The sequence below is a fragment of the Anomaloglossus baeobatrachus genome, chromosome 3 (genome assembly GCF_048569485.1).
Source record: "Anomaloglossus baeobatrachus isolate aAnoBae1 chromosome 3, aAnoBae1.hap1, whole genome shotgun sequence".
NCBI classification, from domain to species: Eukaryota; Metazoa; Chordata; class Amphibia; order Anura; family Aromobatidae; genus Anomaloglossus; species Anomaloglossus baeobatrachus.
This window is the reverse complement of record NC_134355.1, coordinates 322,466,557-322,486,277: the sequence shown is the minus strand read 5'-3', so window position 1 is coordinate 322,486,277 and position 19,721 is coordinate 322,466,557. Positions and strand designations below refer to the sequence as shown.

The 19,721-nt window shown below is 48.1% G+C and overlaps 1 protein-coding gene across 2 annotated transcripts in view; it reads right to left on the bottom strand.

Moving 5' to 3' along the window:
* Positions 1-18,749, bottom strand: part of TUBE1 (tubulin epsilon 1) — a 90,308-nt gene extending 71,559 nt beyond the window's left edge. Inside the window, exons 1-3 of one of the 2 annotated variants that reach the window (XM_075338334.1) lie at positions 18,660-18,749; positions 13,116-13,189; positions 11,621-11,673 (exon numbers count right to left, since the gene is read on the bottom strand). In XM_075338334.1, coding sequence (XP_075194449.1) covers positions 11,621-11,673; positions 13,116-13,189; positions 18,660-18,684 — 152 coding nt within the window. In that variant the 5' untranslated portion in view covers positions 18,685-18,749. The remainder of the gene's footprint in view (positions 1-11,620; positions 11,674-13,115; positions 13,190-18,659) is intronic. The other variant, XM_075338335.1, reaches the window with a different exon arrangement.
* Positions 18,750-19,721: the final 972 nt, after the last annotated feature.

Below are 19,721 nucleotides of genomic sequence, written 5' to 3'. Positions count from 1 at the left end.
TTTTACACCAAACAACCGTGCAGGTGAAGGGAGTGATTCTCCCAGTTGTAACTTGACAAACATGGGACGGCATCGTCATCTTCAACAGTCTACCCGTACCAGTAGGACCGTATCTGGTGCTGGTAACAGCAATTTTATGGAATATTTTCATAATTTTTTTAGACCCTCCTTTGCAAGGCCACCAGAGACAACAAGTCTGACACATAGTCAACGGATGGAGAGGATGATACAGGAGTATCTCCAAATGAACATCGATGCAATGACTTTGCAAATGGAGCCTTGCTCCTTTTGGGCTTCAAATCTAGAAAAATTGACAGAGCTCTCCAGTTACGCCTTGGAGATTTTGTCGTGTGCAGCTGCCAGCGTTGTCTCTGAACGTGTCTTCTTCAGTGCTGCTGGGTGTGTGCTGACAGATAAGCGCACGCGTCTGTCCAGTGACAATGTGGACACACTGACGTTCATCAAAATGAACAAGTCATGGATCCAGAAGGAATTTACTACCCCTGTGTCATCCTGGGGAGAGTAAATGCTTGTGGATTTGGAATGTGCTTGATGCAAATCAAAACATCCTGTTTGCAACTAGGGCACAAGTGCTGCCACTGATGGGGTGTCTGTGTGCCCAATGTTGGGAAAAAAGGTAGACTCCGCTTGGAGTAACCCTTGCTTGATGTGTTTTTTAAAAATGATACAAGATGAACAGATCTGAAGGCAAGATGAAGGCAACATCATGTCTCCGCCTGCACTTTTCTCACAAACCTGCATTTTTCCAGGGACACCCTACTCAACACCGTCTACAGACAGCAGCCAGATCTCTTTCCCTCAGATGTGGTCAAATAAAAGGCCACTTACTGCAACCCATGACAAAGCTAAGTGGTTGACTCTATCCCTCTGTAAGCTGTTGGCTACCGAAATGCTGCCTTTACGCGTAGTGGACACACAGGATTTTACAGACCTTATGTCTGTCGCTGTGCCCCAGTACCACATGCCCAATCACCACTGCTTCTCCAAGAAAAGCATGCCCGCGCTACACCAGCATGTCGCACACAACATCACCACTTCCTTGAGAAAATCTGTGTGCGACAGGGTGCATTTCAACACAGATACTTGGACCAGTAAGCATAGACAGGGTCATTACATGTCACTGACTGGGCACTGGCAAACTATGGTGAGAGATGGAGAAGGGTCTGCTGTACAAGTCTTGCCGTCCCCACGAGTTGTTTCAATCCTTGTTCTGTATGTAGAAGTTAATACACTGCTTCTGCCTCTTCAACCTCGTGTGGGTCCTCTACCTTGGCGCAAACCCTGTGTGGTCAGGCCACCCTTCCTTGCAACTGCGCACAAGGACTACCACACACCTCCTTACTATGCTGGCAGCAGAGCTCAATGCCATCAGGCGGTCAAAGCTTTACTTTGAAATGTATGGGAAATGTGAGTCACACCGCTATTACAGAGAATAGTAGTCAGGCAGGGTCAAAACATTAATTGAGGAACAGGAACAGAATGGGACGGCCAGGAAAGAATCAGAAAACAAGCAGAGTTGAAATGCGTATCGGCCAACAAGGTACATAAACAGCAAGCAGGAAAAGTAGTCAGGTAACAAGCACACAAAATCATAAAACTGAACTGGGGGTAAAATTAACCAGAGGTTCATAGCTATGTCTGGCAGTGGTCTGCAGACAGGATGGGCATAAAAAAGGGTGTGGTGTCTTCCCATTGGTTGTAGCTGAATGATGGTATTTCATCTGTGAGATACCCACCAGCTACATTCAGCCAGAGATTCTGCATCTGTCAAGGTAATGCAGCCCAGTGGGTGAGCATAACCTGCGTCCACCTGCGCCGCTGGCATCGACTACTCTCACATCATCAGCACTATTCATGAAAGGAACACGTTGTCACCTGGCAACCGGAGTACAAATTGACGGAGCGGACTACGTTGGTGACTTAACAGCCGTGTGCGGCAATGATGCAAACCTGGCTGCGGGCCATCCTCAGGGCAATGTGACACACGTGCCTTTTAGGGCTCACGTGTTGAACCGAATTCGCCAGCAATTTTTAAAACACCATCACGGCCTACATGGCCTTGTGCAGTGGACACGCTCGCTATGTGCTCACTTCCATCGTGCGCACACAGCAGCTCAACAACTTTCATCACTCCGGAAGTCTTAGGGTCTGGCAGTTAAACGCCGTAAATGCGATGTTTCGACACGCAGGAATTGGAATCTGCACATGTTGCAGCGTGTGTGGCAGCACCGCAGAGCCCTGCTGAAATACGGTAAGACATATAGCCTGGGATAACTTGATCCAGAGGTGGTGCAGATCACGCTGCTGGAGTGGTGTCAGATCAAGGACCTATGCACCCTGCTACACAGTTTTGAAATGTCGACGAAGATGTTTAGCACTGGCAATGTCATTCTCAGCGTGACAATTCTGGTCATCTACATGATGAAGCACACTGTAATTATTATTCTGAGTCAGGTGTTGGGACAAGAGGAAGGGGAGGAAGTACAGGAGGAGTCATATGCGGAAGGGATAACAAGATCTACGAGGTCCAGATGGTCAGCGGCACCTATGCGGCATTCATGGTGAGGGAGAGGGATTAACAAGGGCGCATAGTATCAGCAAAAAGTGTTGATGAAAGTGCAGGAGCCCATGAAGAAATGGAGGACGAACTGGCGATGGGCATGGAAGACTCAGCAGATGAGTGAGAGCTTGCTCACATTTCGGTTGTGCGAGGTTGTGGGTAGAGGGCAGAGGAAGGATGCACGATTCTCACCTCTCTGCCACCAACACACCAAGGACTTGGTCCTCCTGGATGCACAAGACACATGAGCGCCTTCTTGCTGCACTACCTACATGACCCTCGGATTGTATGAATTTGAACTAATCCTGAATACTGGGTTGCCACACTGTTAGATCCCCGGTACAAGACAAAATTTGGCGAACTAATTCCTGCCATAGAAATAGACGCACGTATACAGGAGTATCTGCAGAATGTGGTACGCAATCTTAGATCTACTTGTCCACTAAACACCAGTGCTGCACAGAGTGAATCTCAACGCTTTGTCATGGATAGGAGGAAATGGTCTTTTACTTGTCCACATCGGAGGGACCGAGGGATGGCTGCTGTGCTGAGATGGCGTTGAGTACGGTGTCCCTGCACAGTTGCACTTTTGGTCATATCCCAAAATGAGTTGAAAAAGGACAGATGCTGTTGGAAAGGGGAACAGGTGTGTTGGAAAGGGGAAAAAAGTTTTGGTCCGTGGATTTGGTGGTTAAGCAACTGTAACATTTGCTGAAGAAACAACATCTGTTACAGTGGGACTGGCAGATTTGGATAAAGTGGTATATAATCTGTGACCGCTATATAACGAAAATTAATAAGAAAAGAAAGAGAAAGGTATATATCCCCATCAGCAGTCAGTGTCCACCGTGCTCCCAGTTGAAAAAGGAGAGGTTGGCAACTTGAAGGTTTGGTGGAGGATACAGAGCTGTGTGGCTATGAAACTAATAGTAGCCTGAACCGAGTTAGACGCCATTCGGATCTGGAGACTGTGAGCCCTGTTAGCGTCACAGGGTCCACATGCCCACCCAGCCCAGGAACTCCCTGTTAACAACACAGGGGCCATTGAGTACGCTGACCGTGTGCGTAGGGGCCACACCTGTGGACAGCAGGCGCATCAGCAGCAGCAGGCCTGTTAATGCCACTGGGCTGCACAAGCAGGACTGTTAGGACAGGAGCTGGTCTTAACCGTTCTGCGTTACCAACTGTGGTGGTGGCCTGCATCCACCACCCGATCCCTGCCTACCTCTGGCCTAAAGCCGCAATGGGTTCAACACATGGAGGTGTGCTCTTTCGGAGCATAATAGAAGACTGCGCACCTCCTTGTTGGCTCCAGCCCCTTTTATAACCTGGGTCCGCCCCAAACCAGGGTGAACCACAATGCACCTCCTGGAGACAAAAGTAGAGTGACACGTCATGAGTGGCATAACTAGCGTCCTATTTGGAAACGCAACTTCAATGATGACCTCATGGCTGCCATGACCCAAACACCTCACCAGTCATCGTCTGAGCTTCAATAATGCGGTGACAAGTCATAGGTGTGGGCCTCTGCAAGCCATTTGGGAGGACACCTGATGCCCTGTGGTCTATATGGGACCCCCACATCAGGGCCAGGGCCAAAGAGTTCATTACCGGACCTAGTCTCTGATGCAGGAAGTGCCTGAGCATGCTCAGTAGCATGAAATACAGTCTCTGAAAAAAGACTATCAGCTTTAGCATGGTGTCTATGCCCAAAACAGGACTTAGACCCGGCACGGAATGCAAGCACCTGTGCAAAGAGGCTTTTCACACTTAGTGTGGGAGCATGCGCTGTATCCCGAAATGAAAACTTAGCGTCAGGAATGGCACAGTCAGGCTGAGCATACTCACTAGGCGAAACACTGTAATTATGCTGCAGCTGGGGTACATCAGCACACGCATGCGCACTAGCTGCCTCTCCACACTTAGACGTGGAGGGGAAATTTGTCTTGGAGATGCTGTCTATGAACAGAAGGAAAAGCTAAAGGAAGCCTGACTTTCTATCCCTCCGAATTATGAAATGCAGCAATGAATTCCATGAGTTTGCTATAACATTAGCGTAGCAAAATGTGCATGAGGGTGTGATGTAGAGGTGCTAGAAATAGCTTGTCACCAGTGGGGCACTAATGGAATACAACAGCCAGTTCTATGATGCCACAAAATGGCAGTATTTTGTGCTATCATTATAGCTTATTAAAAACAGAGCACGAGGTTGTCATGCAGAGGTGCTGCACATAGATTTGCAGTAGTGTGAATTGACAAAAGTACAATAGCCACGTTTAGGATACAACTAGGTACAGTGAGTGTTTGCTAGTAAAATTGCTTAGTTTAAAAAAGTTGTAGTGTGCAATGCAGGCAGACGTGCTATGCAAATGTCTTTGCACTAGTGGGACTATAGCAAAGTCCAATAGCCACGTATAGGATGCCACTAGGTACACTGAGTGTGTGCTAGTATAATGGCTTCGTTATAATTTGTTGGAGTGTGCAACGCAGGCAGATGCGCTCTGCAAATGTCTTGGCACTAGTGGGACTATAGCAAAGTCCAATAGCCACGTATAGGATGCCACTAGGTACACTGTGTGTTTGCTAGTATAATGGATGAGTTTAAAAAAGATAGAGTGTGCAATGCAGGCAGACGTGCTGCAAATAACGTTCCAATACTGTGAATTGACAAAAGTACAATAGCCACGTTTAGGATACAACTAGGTACAGTGAGTGTTTGCTAGTATAATGGCTTCGTTATAATTAGTTGGAGTGTGCAACGCAGGCAGATGCGCTCTGCAAATGTCTTGGCACTAGTGGGACTATAGCAAAGTCAAATAGCCACGTATAGGATGCCACTAGGTACACTGACTGTTTGGTAGTATAATGGCTGAGTTTAAAAAAGTTAGAGTGTGCAATGCAGGCAGACGTGCTGCAAATAACGTTCCAATACTGTGAATTGACAAAAGTACAATAGCCACGTTTAGGATGCCACTAGGTACACTGACTGTTTGCTAGTATAATGGCTGAGTTTAAAAAAGTTAGAGTGTGCAATGCAGGCAGACGTGCTGCAAATAACGTTCCAATACTGTGAATTGACAAAAGTACAATAGCCACGTTTAGGATGCCACTAGGTACACTGACTGTTTGCTAGTATAATGGCTGAGTTTAAAAAAGTTAGAGTGTGCAATGCAGGCAGACGTGCTGCAAATAACGTTCCAATACTGTGAATTGACAAAAGTACAATAGCCACGTATAGGATGCCACTAGGTACACTGACTGTTTGCTAGTATAATGGCTGAGTTTAAAAAAGTTAGAGTGTGCAATGCAGGCAGACGTGCTGCAAATAACGTTCCAATACTGTGAATTGACAAAAGTACAATAGCCACGTTTAGGATGCCACTAGGTACACTGACTGTTTGCTAGTATAATGGCTGAGTTTAAAAAAGTTAGAGTGTGCAATGCAGGCAGACGTGCTGCAAATAACGTTCCAATACTGTGAATTGACAAAAGTACAATAGCCACGTTTAGGATGCCACTAGGTACACTGACTGTTTGGTAGTATAATGGCTGAGTTTAAAAAAGTTAGAGTGTGCAATGCAGGCAGACGTGCTGCAAATAACGTTCCAATACTGTGAATTGACAAAAGTACAATAGCCACGTTTAGGATGCCACTAGGTACACTGACTGTTTGGTAGTATAATGGCTGAGTTTAAAAAAGTTAGAGTGTGCAATGCAGGCAGACGTGCTGCAAATAACGTTCCAATACTGTGAATTGACAAAAGTACAATAGCCACGTTTAGGATACAACTAGGTACAGTGAGTGTTTGCTAGTATAATGGCTGAGTTTAAAAAAGTTAGAGTGTGCAATGCAGGCAGACGTGCTGCAAATAACGTTCCAATACTGTGAATTGACAAAAGTACAATAGCCACGTTTAGGATGCCACTAGGTACAGTGAGTGTTTGCTAGTATAATGGCTGAGTTTAAAAAACTTGGAGTGTGCAATGCAGGCAGATGTGCTCTGCAAATGTCTTGGCACTAGTGGGACTATAGCAAAGTCCAATAGCCACGTATAGGATGCCACTAGGTACACTGAGTGTGTGCTAGTATAATGGCTTCGTTATAATTCGTTGGAGTGTGCAACGCAGGCAGATGCGCTCTGCAAATGTCTTGGCACTAGTGGGACTATAGCAAAGTCCAATAGCCACGTATAGGATGCCACTAGGTACACTGAGTGTTTGCTAGTATAATGGCTTCGTTATAATTTGTTGGAGTGTGCAACGCAGGCAGATGCGCTCTGCAAATGTCTTGGCACTAGTGGGACTATAGCAAAGTCCAATAGCCACGTATAGGATGCCACTAGGTACACTGAGTGTTTGCTAGTATAATGGCTTCGTTATAATTAGTTGGAGTGTGCAACGCAGGCAGATGCGCTCTGCAAATGTCTTGGCACTAGTGGGACTATAGCAAAGTCCAATAGCCACGTATAGGATGCCACTAGGTACACTGAGTGTTTGCTAGTATAATGGCTGAGTTTAAAAAACTTGGAGTGTGCAATGCAGGCAGATGTGCTCTGCTAATGTCTTTGCACTAGTGGGACTATAGCAAAGTCCAATAGCCACGTATAGGATGCCACTAGGTACACTGAGTGTTTGCTAGTAAAATTGCTTAGTTTAAAAAACTTGGAGTGTGCAATGCAGGCAGATGTGCTCTGCAAATGTCTTTGCACTAGTGGGACTATAGCAAAGTCCAATAGCCACAGATAGGATGCCACTAGGTACACTGAGTGTTTGCTAGTATAATGGCTTAGTTAGAATGAGTTGGAGTGTGCAGAGGACAAGAGGGTACAGTGGCAGGATTGTGGTGCTCTGGGTAGAGGAATGGAAGCCTGCCTTTCTATTCCCTCCTAATGGTGAAATGCAGGGAGGAAATCCCTGACCTGGGCTACACAGACGCTGTTGCTGTTTGCAGGACCTGTCACCTATGGCTCTCTGACCCTGCCGGTACGAGCCCTTAAAAGGACTGCTAGAATGTGCTCTCCCTAAGCTGTCTAACGCTGTGTATGCAGCGCATACAGCTGTATCGGCGATAGGACAAAGGACGGAACTGCGACAGTGATGTCTGACACCAAAGACGCAGAAGGCAGATAATGGCGATCGTGAAGAAAATGTCCGGTTTTATAATGCAGGGACATGTGACGTGCAGATCCTATCACACATGCCGTTGCTTCTCTGCCTCAAAGTCCACTTAGGTGTGTGTGTGTCTGTGATTGGCTGACATGCTGGCCAGCCCCACAAGACGCGCGCGCTTAGGGAAGGAAGACAAGAAAAAAAAAAAAAAAAATGGCGATCGCCATTATAGAAACAGCAGTGATCTGAAGGCGCTGTTCACGCACACTATACACTGAAATGTGATAATAGTTTGATTCACAGAGTGACTTACACTATTACAGCAGAAACCAAGCTAAGATTTAGCTGTTTTTTGGCTGCTAGAACCGTTCTCGAACGTTTCTAGAACTATCGAGCTTTTGCAAAAAGCTCGAGTTCTAGTTCGATCTAGAACATGCCCCAAAATCACTCGAGCCTAGAACTGGAGAACCACGAACCGCGCTCAACTCTAATCCCTAGGTACGTGAGACTCTGGGTCGGAGTCAGAGTGGATTTGGGAAGATTGACAAGCCACCCGAATTGGGCTAGAGTGGCGAGAGTGAGCGAGACACTCCGCTGACAGTCTGCGCTGGATGGAGCCTTGACTAGAAGGTCGTCCAGGTAAGGAAGCACTGCCAACCCCTGGAGGTGCAGAACCGCAATCACTGCTGCCATGACCTTGGTGAATACCCGGAGGGGCCGTGGGTACCCCGAAGGGGAGAGCCACGAATTGGAAATGATCTTCTCCTATTGCAAAGCGTAGCCAACGCTGGTGTGAAACTGCAATTGGCACATGTAGATAGGCATCTCTGATGTCGATGGACGCCAGGAAATCCCCTTGGGTCATTGAGGCAATGACTGATCGCAGAGACTCCATGCGAAAGTGCCGCACCCGAACATGCTTGTTGAGAAGCTTGAGATCCAAGATGGGCCGGAAGGTACCGTCCTTTTTGGGAACTAGAAAGAGGTTTGAGTAAAAACCTCTGAACCGTTCCCGGGCGGGAACTGGTACAATTACTCCGTTGGCCTGCAAGGCTGCCACGGCCTGTGAGAAGGCGGCGGCCTTGGAGCAGGGGGGAGTTAAGAGAAAAAAATCTGTTTGGCGGGCTGGAAGAGAATTCTATCCTGTAGCCGTGAGAGATGATCTCCCTCACCCACTGATCGGAGACTTGTTGAAACCAAGCGTCGCCAAAGTGGGAGAGCCTGCCACCGACTAAGGACGTTGCTGGAGCGGGCAGAGAGTCACGAGGAGGCTGCCTTAGTGGCAGGACCTCCTGCGGTCTTCTGTGGACGCGCTTTTGGGCGGCAGTTGGATTTCTGGTCCTTAGCTGAGTTAGCGGATGAGGCGGAGGGCTTAGAGGACGACCAGTTGGAGGAAAGAAAGGAGCGAAACCTCGACTGATTCCTACCCAGGGCAGGTTTCCTGGTCTTGGTTTGTGGCATGGAAGTACTCTTCCCGTCAGTAGCTTCTTTAATAATTTCATCCAGCTGTTCACCGAACAGCCGGAAACCAGCAAAGGGGAGCCCAGCAAGGTACTTCTTGGAAGAAGCATCTGCCTTCCACTCTCGAAGCCACAAGATCCTGCGGATAACGAGGGAATTAGCCGAAGCCACCGCAGTGCGGTGAGCAGCCTCTAGCATGGCAGACATGGCATAAGATGAAAAAGCTTAAGCCTGAGAAGTTAAGGCAACCATCTCGGGCATAGATTCCCTGGTGAGGGAATGCATCTCCTCTAGAGAAGCAGAGATGGCTTTGAGAGCCCACACTGCTGCAAAAGTTGGGGAAAACGCGGCCCCCGCCGCTTCATACACGGATTTGGCCAGAAGGTCAATCTGACGGTCAGTGGCATCCCTAAGGGAAGTGCCATCAGCCACCGACACAACGGTCTGGGCTGAGAGCCTAGACACCGGAGGGTCTACCTTTGGGGAGTGAGCCCACTCCTTGACCACCTCAGGTGGAAAGGGAAAACGGTCATCAGAACCACGCTTTGGGAAGCGTTTGTCAGGACAGGCCCTGGGTTTGGTTACAGCAGTCTGAAAACTGGAGTGGTTAAAGAACACACTCTTTACTCTCTTAGGCGAGGTAAACTGGTGCTTTTCTGCCAGAGAGGGTTGCTCCTCTGATACTGGCGGATTGAGATCCAGTACAGAATTAATGGAAGCAATCAAGTCACTAAGTTCTGAGTCACCCTCGGAAAGATCAATGGGGCACATGGAGTTAGCCTCCGAGCCCCCTGTAAAGGCATCCTCCTCATCCCGCGAGTCAGCTCTTGAATCAGAACCGCGGGATGAGGAGGGAGGTGAAACCCTGCGGCGCCTCTTAGGAGGACGGGGCCTGTGCCCTGATGATGAATCCTCTGTGAGCTCCGGTGGACGGAGGTCAGATGATAGGGATCCTAAAGGACACTTAGCAAGAGCATTAGAGGCACCCTGTGAAGGGGGCTGATGCATATTCATCAAAGTCCTGGACAGAAGTCCCATGGACTCAGCAAATGACTGTGAGATAGACCTAGAAAAGGACTCTACCCAGGCCGGGGGTTCAGCCACAGGTGCAGAAGCAGCCTGAGAGACCACTGGGGGTGAGACTCCAGGCTGTGGCACCTCCAAGTTAGAGCAGACATCACAATGTGGATAGGTGCTCGGTTCAGGCAGCAGGAGCTTACATGCAGCGCATACAGTATAAAGCTTTGGAGCCTTGCTCCTCGTGTGAGACATGCTGCTGGAGTGGGGACAACTTCTACAAGAGAATGAACCCCAGGGAGTATATACAGAGGTCCACAGCCAGAGACCGGCTGTGGCTTACCAGACCGCTGGAAGCGGTGTTGTGTGTCCTCCAGATCCCGAAGCCCGGACCCCCAATGCACAGCACCTCAGCAGGGATGCAGAGTGCAGGATGGCCTAGCGCAGAGTGAACGCTGTCCAAGAAAATGGCCGCCGGAGCGAAGAGAGGGGGCGGGACAGGGGGCGTCCCTGTAAAAAGGCGGGATCTGGAGGGCCATAGAGACCTGCAGGGGAGGAGTCACTCACAAGCAGTGGGGAGTGTCCCTCCCCTGTGCAGGACGGCCGCCGGGAGGAGCCGTGCCTGTCCCTCTGCATGAATGACATGCGAGGGCAGGTTACAGAAACTAGGCCTCCGGCGAAGCCGGGGCCTAAATTTGAGCAGCGAGGCCGATACGCAGGCACCATCGGCGCGGTTCTCGGGCGAAAGCCTGAGAACCCGCCGGAAATGCCAAAAACAAGTACAGCAAACACACTCTCCCCATACAATAAAGGACAGAGACCCCCAACATATGAACATCTCAGGTACTTAGCTGCTGAGATGCAGGGCCAGGTCCCTGGGGATGAGTGCTCCGGTCCAACAGAGTCCTGAAGGGGCTGTGGACGGAGACCGGTCTCCTGCCAGGCATGGAGACCGCGCTGGCTCCCACTTCAATCCAGAGCCCAGGAGGGATGGTGAAGGAGCACGGCATGTAAGGCTCCAGCCTTGGAAATCAACCTTACAACACCGCCGACACAGTGGGGTGAGAAGGGACATGCCGGGAGTCCAGACTCATTTCTTCAATCTCTTTCCAAAAAGCAAAAAATCATATGAGAATGCATGTGTGGATGTATGCCTCCTGAACACAAAGCGATAAACTGGCTGGGACTGGCTCACCAGGGGGTGTATAAGCTCAGAGGGAGGAGCTACACTTTTAAGTGTAGTACTTTGTGTGTCCTCCGGAGGCAGAAGCTAAACACCCAAGGTCTGGGTCTCCCAAAGGAACGATAAAGAAATGACTCTGTATGGAAGTATATAGCAGTAGCAGTGTTATAAGGGAAGGGATTGTGGAAGTGTTGCTGAATAGGGGCCAGTACAGAATCTAATCCACAGCGGTCATTGTAACACACAATCCTAGACTGGGCACTACATACCTAGTATCAATATTTCTAAAAAAGCTGCACAGCGCTTCATCATATATTCCTTTCTGAAAGAGAAGGTTATTTGTTACTTAGTTGATATGTACATGGTCCAAATGAAAACAACTATATACAGTTACTCTTTCCTTTCAAAAAATGAATATTGAAAATTAAAATATATGAATATTAAAAAGAAAAAAACAAAACGACAAAAAAATCTGTTTATTGAAAACTTATATAAATCATTCATTCCATGTTGTCTCATCTATGGCAATATCTTTTTCTAAAAAGCGAAAACATAAACATAGGCCCGATTCATCAAAAGTGTTATGCCTGAAATCTAGAATAAAAAGCAAAGAAAAGTCACCTTTTTTTCCACAGGAGGCTGTTGGCCGTTCCTGTCTATTTTCACCCCGCTCCTAATTAAGTGACATGCAGCAGCGTTCCTAAAGGCCGCTTTACACGCAACGACATCGCTAACGAGATGTCGCTGGGGTCACGGAATTCGTGACGCACATCTGGCCACATTAGCGACGTCATTGTGTGTGAAACGTATGAGCGACCGCTAACGATCAAAATTACTCACCATATCGTTGATCGTTGACATGTCGTTCTAATCCCAAATATTGTTGCTGGTGCTGGACGCAGGTTGTTCGTCGTTTCTGAGGCAGCACACATCGCTACGTGTGACACCCCAGGATCGAGGAACAACACCGTACCTGCGTCCTCCGGCAACGAGGTGGGCGTGACTTTCTTTCAGCTGCTCTCTGCCCCTCCGCTTCTATTGGACGGCTGCCGTGTGACGTCGCTGTGATGCCACACGAGCCACCCCCTTAGAAAGGAGGCGGTGCGCCGGCCACAGTGATGTTGCTAGGCAGGTAAGTCCGTGTGACGGGGAATAACAATATTGCGTGTAGCGATTTGCCCGTGATGCACAACCGAAGGGGGCGAGTGCTTTCGCTAGCAATGTCGCTGCATGTAAAGCCCCCTTTAGGTGTATTTCTTAATCATTCCTATTAACCAATTATTAACCAATTATCTCAATATATATGAATGTTGGTTATTAGGATATGATGAACTAACAGTGCAAAATAATCTGAAGCCCACTTTAAAGTATTTAGACACAAGTTAAAGACACAAACACATTTTGCAAAGAATGCGTCAACGTCTCCCCTTTTTATCTGGTTTCAGGTGTGATTTTCATATTGCCCACAGCTATTACTTGCCACAGGTGCATTTGAACGAGCATTACATGCTTGAAACAAAGTTATTTACAAACATCTTTGGAAAGGTGAAAACAATTTTGTCTGGCCCATTTTTTGTAGATTTGTGTGAAATTATGTAAAATTTGCCTTTTTTCCTATTTTGTTTTTTTTTTTGTGTTCTTCCAATACAAACAAAGGAAATAAATGTGTATAACAAAACATTGTAATAATTTTCTGAAACAATTTCTAGGGTGACAACACTTTTGCCCATGACTGTAACGCCCAGTTTCTATTATATTTCTTACCTTATTAACAGCTGCATGTTCTCTCAAGGCGAGGTCCCAGAACCTGCAACCGATCTGATTTCCACACTGTCCAACTAGAAATATAATAAGATAATAATAATAATAATAATAATAATAATAACAGTAAGAAAAAGCATACAATATAGTGCAAAAATACACAAATGACTGCAGAGAAAAAGGAGTATAAAGGCCGCTTTACACGCTACGACATCGGTAGCAATTGATAGCGATGTCGAGCGCGAAAGCACCCGCCCCCATCGTACATGTGATATCGTGCGATCGCTGCCGTAGCGAACATTATCGCTAAGGCAGCGTCACACGCACATACCAGCCCTGCGACGTCGCTGTGACCGGCGAACCGCCTCCTTTCTAAAGGGGGCGGTTCGTTCAGCGTCACAGCTACGTCACAGCAGCGTCACCGAACCGCCGCCCAATAGAAGCATAGGAGCGGAGATGAGCGGGACTTAACATGCCGCCCACCTCCTTCCTTCCGCATTGACGGCGGCCGCAGGTAAGGTGAGGTTCCTCGTTCTGCGGTGTCACACACAGCGATGTGTGCTGCCATAGGAGTGTCAAACTACTTTGTACACCGAGCAGCAGCGATATTCGAGAATAGGGAGGCATGTCACCGATGAGCAATTTTGACCGTTTTTGCGACGATTCAAAATCGCTCATAGGTGTCACACACAAAGACATTGCTAAAGCGACCGGATGTGCGTCACAAAATCCGTGACCCCAACGAGATTGCTTGAGTGATGTCGCAGCGGGTAAAGCGGCCATTAGGCCATGTGCACACGCTGCATGTTTATCCCGGGTTTTCATGCGTATGTTTATTGCAGATTTTAATCAATATTGCAAAGAAAAACGCATCCCAGAAAAGTCTGAGAATCGTGACTTGCTGCGCGCATGCTGCTTCTTTTTTCCTTGCAGATTTTGGTGTTGAATAAAGAAGCAGCGTGTCAGTTGCCTCTGTGTTTTTCCCTCAGTCTGATATAATCCACTGCAATGGTCGATCACTGGAGTGGATTAGATCTGTCAGTGCTGCACTCACAACACTGACAGTTCGCCTCACACACCATGCACCCTTAATAAGTGATACATTTTACAAACTGCACCTCTCAGTGAATACAGTGAGGATATTAACACCACAGGAGTGTGAAAGAATTGTATAGCATTGTGTGGTGAATAGATCCAGATTTTACATTTTGTTATACAATTTCTGCTGACTGTGGCAATACCCCATATAAGGCTGTACAGTACTGTTACCACACGGCAGGGCTCGAGAGGGAAGGAGCGCTATTTGACTTTTACAGTGCAGATTTTTCTAGAATAGTTTGCAGACTCAATCAAGACCCAGGGTGTACCTAAACAGTGGAAACCCCCCCTCAAGTGACCCCTTATTAAAATTTACACCCCTCTGGGAATTCATCTTTGGCTGTAGTGGCTATTTTTACGCTATTGGTGTTTACAGAAACAAATACGCAGAGGAAGTTGCAGAGTGAAAAATGCAAATCTGACATTGTAGTGCCCAACACATTGTAGGGCCCAATACATTGTGCCCAGCTTGTGCTTCTGGAACCATGTACCTGTAAAATAAGCGGGCTCTAGTTTCTTCACTATGTTAAGATCAAACATGTGGATGCTAATGGTGGTTTAGGCACATTGTGGGGCTCAGAAGGCAGGGGGGCATTTGGAGTTAGGAGAGCTGATTTTGCTAGATTTCCAGAGGTTTTGTGTTACCAGTAAGGGCTCATTCACACGACTCTTCCGTTTGTCCTGATCAATTCCTTCTTTTTTGCGGACCTATTGACAAGGTCAATGTGTTTTGTGTTACCAGTAAGGGCTCATTCACACGACCATTACATTTGTCCTGTTCAGTTTCTTCTTTTTTTGCGGACCTACTGACAGGACCATCTTTACAATGTGTTTTGAGCACGATCGGATGACACATGGAATCACTTCCGTGCGCCATCAGTTCCTAAAAAAAAAAAATACATCGGATGCCGTATGTTCGTTCCATTATTATGGACCGTGTCCTATTCTGTGCCATAATTGCGGACCGTGACACAATACAAGTCAATGGGTCCACAAAATCCCCGGAAATCACACGGAAGCACTTCCAAGTGGCTTCCGTCGGGTGCCCCTGCCTGCAGTCTGTGTCCCACTCCCGCGCGAGCCCCACAGCTGCTCACACTGCAGTGTGTCCGCAACTGCTCGCACAGCAGTATGCAAGCAGCTGCGGGGATGGCGAGCGCCGACATCAGGAGGTTAGCAATATTCATTACCTGTGGTGATAACGTCTGCTGCACTCCTGTGACATCAGCGTTCGTCACTCACTTCCATGCCCGCCGCATTCTCACATCAAGTCTCATGGGCGGCCCGGGACTGTGACTAGCGGTGACGTCTCATGCCGCTCGCGATACTTCGCTGTGAATGTGGCAAAGTCAGTGACGAGCACTGACGTTAAGAGTGCAACACATCTCATCACCACAGGTAATGATCTGAGCTAACCTCCTGACGGCAGCACTTGCCATCCCCAGCAGTGACCTGGGCTGACCTATTGATGTTAGCTCAGGTCACTGCATTACTCTCCCAGCCAATGGGGAACATTCTGTTCTTCATTGCCTGGGACAGTGACTATGGTGTGGATTGTCGTGGGACCCCCTTATTGGATTACGCTGGACCCGTATTTGATTTTTCTTTCCAATAAATTGTGGTGAAAGAGGGAATGTGTTGGGGAGAATTTTGTCAAATAAAAATGTGTCCATTTTTTTTTTTTTTTATTACATACTGTAGTATGTCGGGTATCTGATAGATGCCGTGACATCACTGACCTCTGTTCTTGATGCCAGGTGACATTACACAGCTGGTATCAAATCCATATAATAACCCATTTGCCATCACACCAGGGCAACGGGATGAGTTTGTGCAAAGCACCAGGATTGGCGCATTTAATAGATGTGGTACTTCTGGGGTACCTGTGGCCTGCTATTTTTAGGCTGGGGAGGGTCCAAGAACCGCGGACCTCCCTAGTCTGAGAATACCAGACCACAGCTGTCCGCTGTACCTTGGCTGGTAATCTAATTTGGGGGAACCCCACGTTTTTTGTTTTAAATTATTTCTATAATTTAAAATAACAGCGTGGGGTCCCCTGGGTGTTTTGGATTACCAGCCAAGGTAAAGCTGCAAGCCACAGTCTGCAGCCGTTTGCTTCACCTCAGCTGTGTACAAAAAATAGGGGGACACCACGTCGTTTTTTTTTAATAATTTATTTTTTGGCTAAGTACAAGGCTAAACACCCTTTAGTGCCACATGAATGGCACTAAAGAGTGCAAAATTACAAAATGCAGGGGAGTGGGACATTATATATGTCTTTCTCATCTGTCTACGATGAGTGCCGACATCATGAGGTTAGCTAAGTTCATTACCTGCGGTGATGAGCGCCGCTGAACTCATGACGTTAACGCTTGTCACTGAGTTCCATGGTCCGCATCACATCAAGTCACATGGCTGTGAGTAGCGGTGACATCGCTCAGATGATGTGTGGTCACAGCTGGAGTCCTCCACCGGTGACTGGAAATCTCCTGAGTAACGTCTCCATCGACCGCGTGGCTCACTTAACTTGCGGCCTGAATCTCACAGCAGATGGTCACGTTCTATAGCTCTTGCTGTGAGATTCAGATGTAGCAGTGCTTGAAGCGTCGTGGGACCTCATGTGGATTACGTTGGACCTGGAGGAGTGTTTGGTGTGTTAATAAAGTGGTGAAAGAGGATGCTTTATTGTTTTTTATTTCAAATAAAGTATTTTTGCTTATTTACTTTCACTTATAGATTAATGATGGGGGTATCTCATAGACACCTGCCATCAGTAATCTAGGACTTAGTGGCAGCTATGGGCTGCTATTAACTCCTTATTACCCCGATTGCCACTGCACCAGGGCAGTCGGGAAGAGATGGGTAAAGTCCTGGGACTATCGCATCTAAGGCTACTTTCACTCATCAGGTTTTTTCCATCAGGCACAATCCGGAAAAAAACAGGTAAAATGGATCCGGTACCGCATCCGTTTTATCCCCATAGATTTGCATTGTTACCGGATTGTGCCTGATGGCTTTGCGTTGCATCCGTTTTTTTCCGGATGCGGCAAAATTAATTAAAGCGGTGGTCGGAGGCAACGTATCTTGTAACATTTTTTTTGTCCGGCAGAAAAACCGCATCGCGCAGCATCCGGCCGCTTTTTTCAAAGCATGCCTATGGACGCCGGATGTGGCGCGATGCGGAAAAAAACGCATCCGGCCGCCACTTATGGTTTCTTCCACTGCGCATGCTCAGTAGCGTGCCGCAACCGTAAAAAACGGACGGGCCTAATGTAAAAACTTATGCAAAGGATGCGGTGTTTTCGCTGCATCCGTTGCATAGGTTTCACGGCCGGATTGAGCAGCACAGCTCAAACCGGATGTGTGAAAGTAGCCTTAATGATACAGCAATTCCGGACGGCTGCTGGCTGATATTTTTAGCCTGGGGGGGCTCCCAATAACATGGGCCTCCCCAGCCTGACAATACCAGCCCTCAGCCGTGTGGCTTTATTTTGGCTGAGTATCAAAATTCGGGGAGACCGCACGACGTTTTATTTAAATTATTTATTTAACTGTACGATATAGACTCACCCACCGGAGGGTGTGATTGGTTGCAGTCACACAGCTGTCACTCAGCGTGGGGGCGCGTCTCACTGCAACCAATTACAGAGGCCGGTGAGCGGGGAAGCAGTGAATATGTATGAGCCTAATGAGTGGCAGCTCTGGAAGATGAAAGCAGCCGCGGGGTAGGAGCAGTGCGCTTGCTCCTACCCCTTTGCGCCATAGACCTTATATGGGGACCAGCATCTAGCCAGATACCATGGACTGTATGTAATGCTCCTTCTGTTGTTTTGGTGGTCTGCAAAAAAAACGGAAGTCACACAGATGTCACACGGACCGTATACGGAACGGAACGTATGCGGTTGTCACACAGATGTCACACGGACCGTATACGGAACGGAACGTATGCGGTTGTCACACAGATGTCACACGGACCGTATACGGAACGGAACGTATGCGGTTGTCACACAGATGCATCTGTGGAAAAACAGGACCATTTTTTGCGAACTGCAAAAACGGAACGGTCATGTGAATGTAGCCTATGACTGCACTGAGCACTAGGTGGCGCTTCTACATGGCCCCATAGTTATACTGCCCAGGTCAGCAGGCAAGAGACAAAATCCTCCTCACCAGCAGAGGGCAGCCATGTACATTCACAACGGTAAACTGGCCTTGTAACCCATAGCAACCAGTCAGAACGCTACTCATTATTCCACAGCAATTTATGGAAACTGAGCGCTGACTGGTTGCTATGCACAAGTCTGTGTCACTGCTCTCGGCACATCTGCTCCACTGTTACCAGGCAGAATAGAAACGTCCTCCACATTATTATGTACCTCTGTCCCTTCTACACACTGCGCTCTACCACAAGTGGTCTTCAAAGGGTTAATGCGGACCAGTGCCACTCACCTTGCACCACTATAGACTGTGTCATGCTGCTTCCTAACAACGGCCGTTACTGGCGGCTAGCGCTGACGGTACAGGACCTTCCTGACGTCATCGCCACGTGATCAGTCATGTGTGTGGGAGGAGTCAAGCTGGTTGCATTCTGGAGTGTGCGGTAATATAAGGTTTCATGTCTAAGCTGAAAGTTGTGTATGCTTGGAACGCGGTACAGCAGAGCTGTGTGTGCAGTGTCGTACCGGGAAATCTGCTGCTTGGCGTGTATGTAGCAGAGCTGTGTGTGCAGTGTCATGCCGGGAAACCTGCTGCTTAGTGTGTATGTAGCAGAGCTGTGTGTGCAGTGTCGTGCCGGGAAACCTGCTGCTTGGCGTATATGTAGCAGAGCTGTGTGTGCAGTGTCGTACCGGGAAATCTGCTGCTTAGCGTATATGTAGCAGAGCTGTGTGTGCAGTGTCGTACCGGGAAATCTGCTGCTTGGCGTGTATGTAGCAGAGCTGTGTGTGCAGTGTCGTACCGGGAAATCTGCTGCTTAGCGTATATGTAGCAGAGCTGTGTGTGCAGTGTCATGCCGGGAAACCTGCTGCTTGGCGTGTATGTAGCAGAGCTGTGTGTGCAGTGTCGTACCGGGAAATCTGCTGCTTAGCCTATATGTAGCAGAGCTGTGTGTGCAGTGTCGTACCGGGAAATCTGCTGCTTAGCGTATATGTAGCAGAGCTGTGTGTGCAGTGTCGTGCCGGGAAATCTGCTGCTTAGCGTATATGTAGCAGAGCTGTGTGTGCAGTGTCGTACCGGGAAATCTGCTGCTTAGCCTATATGTAGCAGAGCTGTGTGTGCAGTGTCGTACCGGGAAATCTGCTGCTTAGCCTATATGTAGCAGAGCTGTGTGTGCAGTGTCGTGCCGGGAAATCTGCTGCTTAGCGTATATGTAGCAGAGCTGTGTGTGCAGTGTCGTACCGGGAAATCTGCTGCTTAGCCTATATGTAGCAGAGCTGTGTGTGCAGTGTCGTACCGGGAAATCTGCTGCTTAGCGTATATGTAGCAGAGCTGTGTGTGCAGTGTCGTGCCGGG